The following is an 11,509-nucleotide window of genomic DNA, read 5'->3' on the forward strand; positions in this document are numbered from 1 at the left end:
CTTGTGCCATCTCGTCTTGGACGCCCCAATTTGTTTGTTTTATTAATCCCCCCTTGTTTGTTTCGCCCATTTTCGCTTCGTCCATTTTGTCTGCTCACCTGTTCTGTGCCCCCTACTTGCTGCTAACCTTTTTTGTGCCCCCCACTCGCTGCCCTCCTCGCGCGCAGTTGCGACGCGAGACAGGCTGCACAGTTCAACTTCGATCAGCCACGAAAAAGCGGAAGGGTGAGAAATCAAAGCAGTGACATTGTAGCAACGGGGGCGGCGAACCGCAATAGAAGCACGAAAAATGCTCAGGTCATGTATCCGTCCGTTTCTTGTTGTGTACCACCCGCATCAGGTCTCTTTTAGGTCATCATCAGGTCATCCACCGCTAATCGTAAGGTGTTCTTTTGTTCCCTTTTTTTCACCCCTTTCGCAGGCACAGTAACAAGAAAAAAAAAAAAAAATGGCACCCAGCTCCCCTGGCGAAGCAATAACGTGCGCCACTGGAGTGCAACTGCGCTTATTTCTCTGCGTTTTTCCACTTTCCGTTTTGTTTTCCCCTTCTTGCCATCACCATAAAGGGGAGTATTATTCATCCCGCCCGGAGCAACATCCAAGGCAAAAGGAACAATGTCACGCTGTTAAGTACCAAAGTCTGCGTAGAGCTTGTAACATTTGACGTGTACCATTTTTATGTGTCAACTTTCTTTTTTTTTTTTTTTACAAACTTGCTTTGTCCATTCCATTCACCTCTGTGACACCCTGGGGAAGGAGGAACAAACTCGCATCCCCTGTACATACTTTGTAACCTTTCCCTAATGTAAGAGCAACCGCGCTTTCGTGTAGAAAAACACGCCGGAGAAAGGGGAAGGATGCAGCCCTGCACGAAAACGGAAAGAATGGTGCCCCCAAACAGATAACTATGGATGAAAAAGATAAGTACGCAAACCATATAAGGAGGAAAATCATCAAATTTTTTAATCTGAAAAATGAAGAACTCGATCCCAGTTACATTAAATCTATCCTCAACTGTAAGTCGTATGACTTGTATGGATCCATTTACCTCCTCAATGAATCGTTTTACGAAAATGGAAGAAATGAAAAGTGCTCCCTCAGCACTGTGCAAAAGTTTACCCTAGATTTGGTAGAAGACAAGAAGAAGTTTATATGCTCTAGTGAGGACGACTCGGTTGGTAGGGCAACACAGGGGGGCGTCTCATATGGGAAGACTACTACCAACCATGGCTCTATCGCAGGGAATGGCCCACCTGGCAACGTGGTAGAAGGGAAAACCATCAACAGCTACTTCGAGGAGGTTTTTAAGAGGGAAGATGTTCATCCTAGCAGGAAAGGAACAAACAGAGTGATTCCCAGTGAGGATAAACATGGAAAGGTCCTCCCTAATAGAGAGGGTCTTAGGAAGGTAAAAAGGGTCGGACAAATGGAAGGAGACCAAAATGAGCATGAACCGGGGTCAAGCACCAACGATGCTACCACCCATGGTGGGGAGCACCCCCTCGATGCGGCAGTAAGGTTGGCAGACGAGACGGGGCCAAAAAAAGCATCGACAAAAGTGAACAAAGAGAAAAACAGCAAACGGGGCGATCACTCCCCGAATGGTGATAAGCCAAATGGGGTAACCCCCCAAAAGGAAGAATCACAAAAGTGGAAAGAAGCCCAAGGGAAGGTAAACCAACGGAAGGGCGCAACAAAATTCGAAGTGGTGGAGCATGGGCATGAAGACGGTCGCACCCAGTTAGAGGACGACCAAACAAAGTCCACGACGAACCGGAAGGGGAATTCCGAAAGTGACTACTTCGCCTTCTTCAACATGAAGGAAAACTCCTACTCATTGAAGACAGTTATAGATTTCATCGAAAATGACCAGGCCAAAAGTGACGAGCAGAACGAGTACGAAAAGGAGGAACAGAAAAAAGAAAAAAAAAAAAAAAAAAACACACATATTTGTACATGCAATGGGAGCAGCCATCAGATATATGCCAACTGCTTACTATGCGGGAAGATTTACTGCACGAAAATAAAATATAGACAGTGCCTTTTTTGTGGGAACATATTGTACGATTCGACTCTGATTAACAATCTGTTTACCCCGACAGAGAATGGTGAAGATGCCTACAAGAAGATCCTTGCAACGATGAAAGACTCCAACCCCTTTCTCTACAAAAATTACTTCGATCCTAGTAATGCCTTTCTCAAGAAAGGTAGCTCAAAATAAGTGCAGATTTGCAAAAGGGGCCCTCTCGAATGTGTCCATGGGCTACACTATTCGCATTAGCAGCTTCTACCCCCCCTTCTGTACCCTGATTGAGTGAACCCTGCTGGCACTCCACAACTTTGTGCGCTTCCCCCCCTTCTTTACAGCCTTCAACCTGAGGGACAAAATGCTGAGAAATTCACTCAACGAGGAACACACAAAAATAATAGATGACAGCATTGACTGGTTCGAGGATGACATCAAAAAGGAGTTTAATAACCCCAATGTACATTTTTCCAATTATGACGATGAAATAAAAAATGAAATAATAGACAAGTACTACGAGATTTTTGGGAAGAAGTATGGTAAGCAGAAAGCTTTTACTCTACTCACCCTTTTCCGTCTTTGTGGAGGGGCGTATTAAGGAATGCCTCCAAGTCAGTCTTCCTAGGTGGACGGACTACCCTTCCACAACGTTGTCGCGTAGTATAGTGCAGGATGCGAACATTACATTATTCACCTTTAACGGGTGAATACTTCCTTATCGAATCTTCCCCCATCGAATCTCCCCCCAGACGACATAAACATCGACATCGACCTAGTGAACATGAAAATAACGGAGAACAAAGACCACGTGAAGATTCAACAGTTCAATGATTACCTTAACGAACGGGAAAATGAGTACCGGAATGAGATGGCACTGAAGAAGGCGAATGACATTAACGCGAGTAACGTCCACAGTTACTTGGCCAATAAAGAAAGGAAAAATTTGAATTACATAAAAGATTTGCGCAAGTTATTTTTTCGGGACACCTGTCAGAAGGGAGACATTCCAGGGGGGGGCGCCTCTACCGATGCCATTGCCGCGGAAAGGATAGCGCCACCTACACAGAGGAAGAAAAACCCAATTGTACAAATAGGGAAGGCAAGTAAGAAATACAAATGTCATGCGCTCGGCGAAAGCGACGAAGAGTACGAACATGTGGTGTGAAGACACTTCTGACCTTTTGTATAACTTCCTCCCCCCCTGGAAATGAAAGTTTTCTATTCGCACCGGCGACCCGAAGGGGATATCATATGTCCGTCGTGATGAAACAAGGAGGGGATCTTAAAATTTACCATGTGGAAAATTGTTGGCAGATGGGGCTTCGTCATAAGTGGTCTTCAACCTGACGAGGGGCCTCTTCTCCATCTTTATGCGCTCCCCATTTTCTTATACAAAAAAACAAAGGGTCGAATTGTCCAAAAGGGAAAAGAAGTTCACACGATGTTAGCAAAACTCAAATGGGAAATAAAAAATAAAAAGTGGGTAACAAGCTTGGTACAGCGCAGCGAAAAAAAAAAATTACAACTACCAAAAGGAAGAAGAGGACACACAAATAGAGCTGAACAGGGATGCACAAATAGTAGTGTGTATTTACACATAATGGCATCTGCTCGTGCTGGGCGCGGAAGGAAGAAAAAAAATACATGCGCGCGCCTTCCCGTTTCGATGCCTCTAATAGGGGATACATATAGGTAACGGGGGATGCAAAGGAAGCAAATGCGTGGGCATATCTTCCTACCCCTTGGTTCGCCACAGAGCTGTTCCGTGGGAACAACCTCTGGTGGAATTTTTTTTTTCAGTTGCTTATTTTGCGCAAGTACAGATGCAGGTGCAAACGCAGCTGCGAATGCACGCCTGCTTTGGAAATCATAAACATCAAAACTTCAAATGGGATGTGTACTAGTAGACACAGTTAAAGGGTCTCTAATTCGATTTTTTTTCTTTTTCTTCTTTTTTGGAAGATAAAAATAACCCGAAGGTATCTTTTTTAAAAAAAATTTCTGCCTTTTCAGCGAAGCTGCAGAGATTACGTATATCATGGGAATGCTCGCCGCGTGGATACTCCCTCATTCGACATTGCCAACGTGTAGAACAATTTTATAAACCATTGTAGACATTTATGAGATCTAGATGTGGTGACCCACTCATCTGTTAACTGCTCCTTTTTTTCTTCTTCTTCTTCTCCTTTTTTCCGTTCCGCACAGTGCTCTCACTCGTGCTGCATGGTATGCCCCCCCGCAGTGGCACGGTTGCTATCGTAGTTAGATTCGACGAGCATGCTGCTTCCGTAGTCATTCATCACTGAATTGTAGTTATGCATCATTTCGTTTTCGCAACTATTAGGCATGTTACTCTGGTTGTAGTTGGAAAAATTTGCATTCGTGAACATATTCATGGGGCTGAATTGGTCGTTCGAGTTGGTAGGGTTGCCACTACTTGGACCCTTCTGGTGATTCATCGCTTGGTTATTGTCTCCTGGGTAGATGACGTTCTTCATCACCTGCTGCATCATGGTGTTTTCGTACACGTTCGGTGCGAAGGGGGTGTTGCCTGAGTGGTTCCCGGGGTTCTGGCTGTTAGGGTTGCGGTTCCCGCGGTTGTGACTGCTGCGACTGTGGCTGCTCCGCTTGTTGCTGCTCCGGTTGTGGCTGCCCCCGCTGAGGTTACAGGCAAGCTTATTCCCTCGCCGACCGCCAAGGCTGTTCATTCCCGAACCGACGTTACTGCAATTGGCACTGTTGTTGTTCATATCAGTGGCCACCCCGACATGGACATTCTGTCCCCCTGTGTTGACTTCTCCTCCCACGATATTATCCATGGCGTTCCCCACGATATCCCCCACATATTGGCCATTCATCCGCGTGGAGAAATCCCCCTTCTTGGAGTGGAGCTTAAAAAAAGGGTTCACATTCTGGACGCTGTTTGTGCATGGGTTCATCAGGTGCATATTTTCAAACGAGTTCCCATCATTTACTAAATTAAAGTTCATATAATCAACCCCGGAGGGGGCATTCACATCGTCATAGATATTGACGTGACTCACATTGGGATTTGCTCCGACGTTCTGGATAAATGGCAGGTGATCTGGGATGAAATTCATCTGGGGATCCATGTACAGCTGGTCGTTTATGCCACTGAGAAAGTTATTCATTTTTTCGTTTAACAAGTTTAGGTTGTTCGAGCACATTTCGTTTTTCTTTGGCACGTTTCCTCCTGCGTATCGTTCGCTGGCCATGTGTTTTTCCTGCACCGGTTGGTCTTTGTCGTAGTTACGTCGGTCTGCATCTGTTTTCCCTCCCTCGCTTCTGTACACATTAGCCTCCTCACCCCCCATCTCGTCGTTTTTACTAATTCCAAAAATTTTCTCTTGGTCCTTTAGCTTCTCAATATAATTCATAATTTGAATGACGTAGGCCTCGTCCTTCTCGTTTGGATTGACAGGGAAGAGCTTCCTTTGCTTTTTCTGCTTCCTATTTATGAACGTGAGTATATAACTGGACTTACTATTGTCATAATGGATGTAGCAATTTTTGCACACCTCTTTATTTTTCTGGACATTTTTGTTTAGTGTCCTTATATCCATCTTTTGATACTTCTTCCTTTTATCTTCTGAGTTTCTGGGCATTTTTTTCGAGTTGGACTTTTCCCCCATATATTCTGGCTTCTTCTCCCCGTTGGGAAAGGTGCGGTCGTTTGGGGGGGAGCTCATGGAGCTCAGCTTCCGCTTCTTGTCTTTGCCTTTTGCCTGCATGTCTTTGGCGCAAAAGAAAAGGAAAAAAGAAAAGTAAAATTGAAGTATATGGAACTGGGGGTGGGGGGGAGGTATCCCCCCCCTTTCGGGATAACACAATGGAGGATGATATATTTATATCCACCTCGCTCCATTTTTCATCCATAGTGGGTGCACTACATGTGTGCTGTTCCCCCCTATTTTTCACCTTACTTGTGCTCATTATATCAATGATTTTCTCTATATCGGCATTCAAACTATCGCTCATCATGTCATTGTTTGTTAAGACGTTGGGCGGGATGCACGTTTCATTCACCAGATACTCATCCCCATCTGCATTTTTTAATTCTTCACTCCGTAACATGCTGCACGACTTAAGCATATTTTTACAGCTATCATACATCATTAAAATTTCTAATTCGTTGGAGTTATATTTCGATGCATTCTTTTTACTACCTTTTGTCGCTGCGTTGGCTACCTGGAGAGACTCTTCCAATCCGGACAACTCATTTTTCAACAAATCGTCATTTTGTATTATTTTGTGTATATCCACGTATGCACTGTTCGTGAAATTAATCAAATCATGTTCCATACTTTCATTTTTCTCAGCCATGTTTACCATGCTGGGTTTACAATTCGGTCTGTTCCTTTCCCCTCCGTTTTTGTCTGCGTCTGTGTGCGGGGCGTACATTTCGTTGCTCATCGGGTTGTTTATCGGGTTGTTCGCCCGGCTGTTCATCCCGTTGCTCATCCAGTTATTTTCTTGGTTATGAAACTTCACCTGGTTATTTGTACCCATAGGAGAACCTGCACCGGTTCTAATCCTCACTTCGTCTCGCGGCAAGACTCTACTTCTCCCCTCTGACGTCTCTGCGATGCTATGCGTTAGGGCACTTCTCGCTACTTCTCTGTCGTCCCTGCCGTTACTGTACGAGCTGAAGAAGTTGCCACAGTTGGAGTAACCCCCATAATTGCGATCGCCAATGTTGCTGTAACCACCGTAGTTTCCAAAGTTGTCGAACCCCCCATAGTGGCCGTAGTTGGCTGGGTGGGGGAAGCTGACTTGGCCGCCAAAGGGGATGAAGTTGCACGAGTTGGCCAAGAGGGGACTGTCAAGGAGGCTCGGCTGGTTCGGCTGGTTTGGCTGGCTCGGTTTCCTATGCTGACTAGTCCGATTCGCCCTGTTTGACCTGTTCGGCTGGCTGCTCACCGTGTCCACATTGATCGCACCGCCAGCTACGCCTATACGCTGCGACACGCCGGCCCGATTGGGGCCCCCCGAACTGTTCCCATGCCCCTCGTACTTCGCTTCGTTTATGCTTGACTCCATCATTTGGTGATTCTCCAGAAAGGATTCCATCCGTTCGTTCCTCCGCGAATGTGCATTAGGATCATCAACAAGATTTTGAGAATTACTCTGATTGGCTTCATTATGTTGAGCACCTTCGCACACATCCGGGTTCATATTAAACTGATTGCTTGTTCGTTTTTCTCCACCATCTTGCAAAATGTCTTTATTGGCATGGTCGGCACATTGATCCTTCCCACGTCCGTCATTTTGATTTTCATTTTCGTCTTCCTCGTCTTCCTTCTCATCATAATAATCCTTTTTCCCTCTATTTCGATGCTCCCCATTTTTGTCGTCATCACCATCGTTATCGTTACTTCCGCTGTCATTGCTTCGACTGATTCCGTTGTTTCCAGCGCCGCCACTCTGGCTGTACCCCCCGCTGTTATTGCTACCCCTTCCATCCGTGTCGTTATTGTGTCTTCCGTTACTCTCATCATTGCTTTGGCTATTTTTAGCGCTCGCATAATTTGTGCCTCCGTTGCTGCAGCTACTATGGTTTTGCGCGTCCCAGGTGGGCAAGCCATCCCGAAGGCTGTGCACGTAAAAGGAAAAGCGACTCGGCCTATTGTAACTATTGAGGCTGTTGCTCCTCGACAGATAATGATAAAATTGTGTACCCAGAATATCTTCACCATTTTTGTGGTGTAACTCGACGAGAGAACTTGTTGGCATTTTCCCCATCGAGGAGTCCTTGTCCCCTCTGTTTAGGAAAGCATTGTCCATCTGCTCTGCTCCTTTCATATGCATGTTGAATCGCCCATCAAACATCGTCCTTTTTAATGCGCCTCCACTGTGATGATTACCACTCTTGGTATTAAGGCCGTGTGCGTATGCACCATCATCATTTGGGCTTGGGATACGGTCCCAATTTGCCCCGCGATTAAAGCTAGGGGTAGCACTGAAGAAGTGCTTGTCGTTTGTGTTGTAACTACTATCATATTTATTGCTCCTGACTGTGGAGTGCGTCTTTTCTGCGTCCCTTCTGGAATCTCCACCGTGGTGACGACGGGCCTCCCTGTTTCCGCTCTGAGCATGCGAAGGGTGCGAGTGATTTGAATGATGCGAATGATGTGTATTATTCGAATTCTCCAAATTGTGCACATTGTCCTCCTCCTTTTCACCATTTTTCGCTTCGCCGAGGTGTTCCCTTCCCTCTGCATCTCTCTGCCACGCTTCCACCCCGTCGACGCATTTCAGTTTTGTTCCATTTTTTATATTCCTCTCAGAAGGAGGGGCAAAACCGCCATCTTGACTCTCTCCTTCATTTGGGATGATTCTTCTTGGTGGCAATCTACGCGGGTCATTCGCATCGTAATGATCCCTTCCCTGCGCATGAAGCGTACCAACATGGTGGTTCCCCCACGCATTTCCATTGTTCGTATCATTCGAATAGTTGTGACCTGTGTACGTGACAATTTCCGATCTCTCCAAGAAATGTTCTTTTTTGCTTTCCATTTTTATGCCATTCTTAAAATTGCCTGGATAACTAGTTAAGCCTTCTCTCCCGCCTGCATACCCCCCCTTGTAATATTGCTCATAATGATCGTTCCCATTTTGGTTGTACTTGTCTTCCAGAATGAGATTACTTTCCTGTCCGTACATTGTCGTTGCAGAGTAGTGATCATAATTCATCACAGTGTCATCACGAATTGGATTCTTTGAATTCTTCGCGTGTTCCTTCGAAATTTGTTTCACCAAATGTTTTATCCCCGCCGCTGGAGGACCTCCTATTGCGTGCGCGTAATTCATATCTGTGGAGCTGACGTGATTAAAAGTACCTCCGATATCGTTGTTGTTGTAGAGATGATGGTAACTCTGTGTACTTTCGCACATTATGTTATCGTAAGCATTTAGGCTCTCCTCACCATTTCGCCCCTCATCACCGTTTTTCTTCCTGCCTTTGTGGAAGGGCCCTCTTCCGTTCGTGAAGGTATACCCCTTGGGGACGAAGCTGTTGTGATGCACGGCTTTTTTGCCGAATGGGTTGTTCCCACGGGGTGTATGGGCTACGCTCGCAATACTTGTCATTGTCCCATTGGCAGGACCCCAATTTGGGACTTCCCCCTCCTGCGCGTTGCCGCCAGGAAACGGGTTCACACTACGCAGGAAGTCCCCGTTCGGACGCTCACTAACTCTTTCAATGGCATGTGCGAAATGGCTGTATGGGACGTGTCTGGCCAAAACGGTACCACTCCCAATGGAAGTACCCCCGACGTAACTTCCACTGTGCACATCACCATTTGGTCGACTCATCCCATGGGTTACAAGCCCCCCTGGTTGCCTCTTAAGACCACTCAGGAGAATCCTGCTGGGCCTTTCCGCATCTCCCCCATGCATGCCAGTTGCTCCCGGGAGGGGAAATTCCCCCTGCAGAATTCTGTCCTTCAAAGCGTACAGGTAGCTTTCAGTAAAACCGTTCACGTTGTTGTTTTTTAGGATGTCCTCGACGAGGTCGTCATAATTGAGTGCAATATCGTCCAGTTTCTTCCTCACAAGTGTGAGCTGTGCGCGTTCCTCAAGCTGTCCATCTGCGTCTCCATCAACACGTCCATCTACGTCTCCATCGACGCATCTTTGCGCCAACTTCTTCTCCCCCATCGGCTTCTCCTTGTGAAACTTATTAAAGGGGGAAAGAAAATCCATGTAGTAGCTTATAATATTAAGGTACTTAATATTAACGCTGGAAAAGTTCACATTGCAAAAGTTCTGATCACAGCAGATGCTCTCATCTGAGTTTAAGTTCATTTTTAAAAAATCAAAATTTCCTCTTAACTTGTGCATGTCATTATTACCTCCCATTTGTGGGTTTACTATTTTGTCTCTATAGAAATGACCTTGTGAATTATTTGAGTGCACCATGACGTACTTTAGAAGTTCCAACAGGATAATGTTCTTCCTCAGGTTTAGTTTATTTTCCTTTATCACTTCCTCTACGTCTGGGTTGTCACCCTTGTGGGTATTCTCCCCATAGAACTTTTCACATTTGGTTGCCTCGGGCTCCATTTTGTTAATGACCACCTCTACTGGCTCATCGTAATTGGATTTCATTTTAGCTAGCTCATTGGAGCACTTCAACTCCTTTCCAGTGTTAATCGATGGGATATTTTCTTCCCTTTCGTGGTATTCTCCATGCATATATTTATTTACCGAGTTGTTGGTTCTTTCCTCCTGGGTTCGATTCGTCATGCCCTTTTCCGAACTGTTCACTAATCTGTCCATCTCATTATTTGGCATCCTTCCGTGCCCTACATTGGCATGCTCGGAACGACCACTGCTATTCCCTTCCGCAGGTTCTATTTTTACGTGTGAGTTTCTGTCGACATGTGTACAAGGTTGTTTTCCTTCGGTATGCATGGTTCCATTTGAGGAAGAAACAACACCGCCTCCAGCTGACTCACTCTGTTCATCATTGGTGACATTAATACAGCCATCGCTAGAGCCACTAAGGAGGGGGTCTCCTCCCGTGTGTAATTCTCTACAGCAGTCTTCCCTACTTGAGCAGCGTAGCGACTTCTCCACCATGTTATAAACGTGAATAACTATTGTCTCTAAATGATTCACAATCGAGTCATGGATATTCAGAATGTCCAAGTAGATGTTGTTAATGTCTGCCTTCCCTACGCGCAGCTGCGCGTTGTTGGTTGTGCCGTTCACTGGGGTCATCTGAGCCGTCTGCATCTCGAGCATCACAGGGACCATTTGGTTCTTTGCGCTATTCATTTTGCTCAGACTCAAACTGTGAATTATTTTGGCTGATGGGTCCACGCGAGGGTCACCGTATGGCTTCACATTTCTGTCGTCCCCCGCGCTTGTGCACGTAACGTTACGTTAGCGTAAGCTTTTACGTTTTCCCTCCAGATTGCGCGTGTGCCATGCGTGTGCCTTCGTTTACACTCGCGGTTGGCCCCCCCCCTCCAAGAAAAAAAAAAAATAAAAAGGTTCATACTCCCATCTTATGTTTTCCTTTTTCGCTGGCCTACAAAATACCTATTCGCAAATTGTGTAGCTACATATACATGTGCACGTGTCCCTCTTCTCCATGCAGCTGTTAGGTATGTTCTCCCTTCCCTTTGTGTATACGCAAGGGGGGTGGCCGTGCAAAAAAAAAAAAAAAAACAGGGATGGAGGAAATAAAAAAAAAAAAGCAAACAGAACTTATCCTGATGTATTCACAGGCTCATATGTGTATACATGTGCGTCCTTATAGAACGAACCATATAATACTTGATGCTGCAAATTTGGTAGCAAAAGTGGCGGGGAAAAAGTAAACCTTATAGAACCAGGCCCAGCAGTATAAACCCCCCTTTGGCATGGCCCTGTTTAGCCTCCCCCTTCAGGTTAAAAATGCCCACCTCCTATTTTCACAAATGGGATTATTTAAAAAGGCGTAACAAATGGGGG

The 11,509-nt window shown here is 45.7% G+C and overlaps 2 protein-coding genes across 2 annotated transcripts; one reads left to right on the forward strand and one right to left on the reverse strand.

The window, feature by feature from the left end:
* Positions 1-907: 907 nt before the first annotated feature.
* C922_01863 (hypothetical protein) lies at positions 908-3,191 on the forward strand (the record flags this gene model as incomplete). The annotated part of the gene is made up of 3 exons (XM_008817466.1): positions 908-2,207; positions 2,368-2,565; positions 2,776-3,191. The coding sequence occupies 3 exons, from the start codon at positions 908-910 to the stop codon at positions 3,189-3,191; spliced, it is 1,914 nt and encodes a 637-aa protein (XP_008815688.1).
* Positions 3,192-4,236: 1,045 nt separating this feature from the next.
* C922_01864 (hypothetical protein) lies at positions 4,237-10,828 on the reverse strand (the record flags this gene model as incomplete). The annotated part of the gene is made up of 2 exons (XM_008817467.1): positions 4,237-5,780; positions 5,971-10,828. The coding sequence occupies 2 exons, from the start codon at positions 10,826-10,828 to the stop codon at positions 4,237-4,239; spliced, it is 6,402 nt and encodes a 2,133-aa protein (XP_008815689.1).
* Positions 10,829-11,509: the final 681 nt, after the last annotated feature.

Source organism: Plasmodium inui (assembly GCF_000524495.1).
Source record: "Plasmodium inui San Antonio 1 unplaced genomic scaffold supercont1.6, whole genome shotgun sequence".
NCBI classification, from domain to species: domain Eukaryota; phylum Apicomplexa; class Aconoidasida; order Haemosporida; family Plasmodiidae; genus Plasmodium; species Plasmodium inui.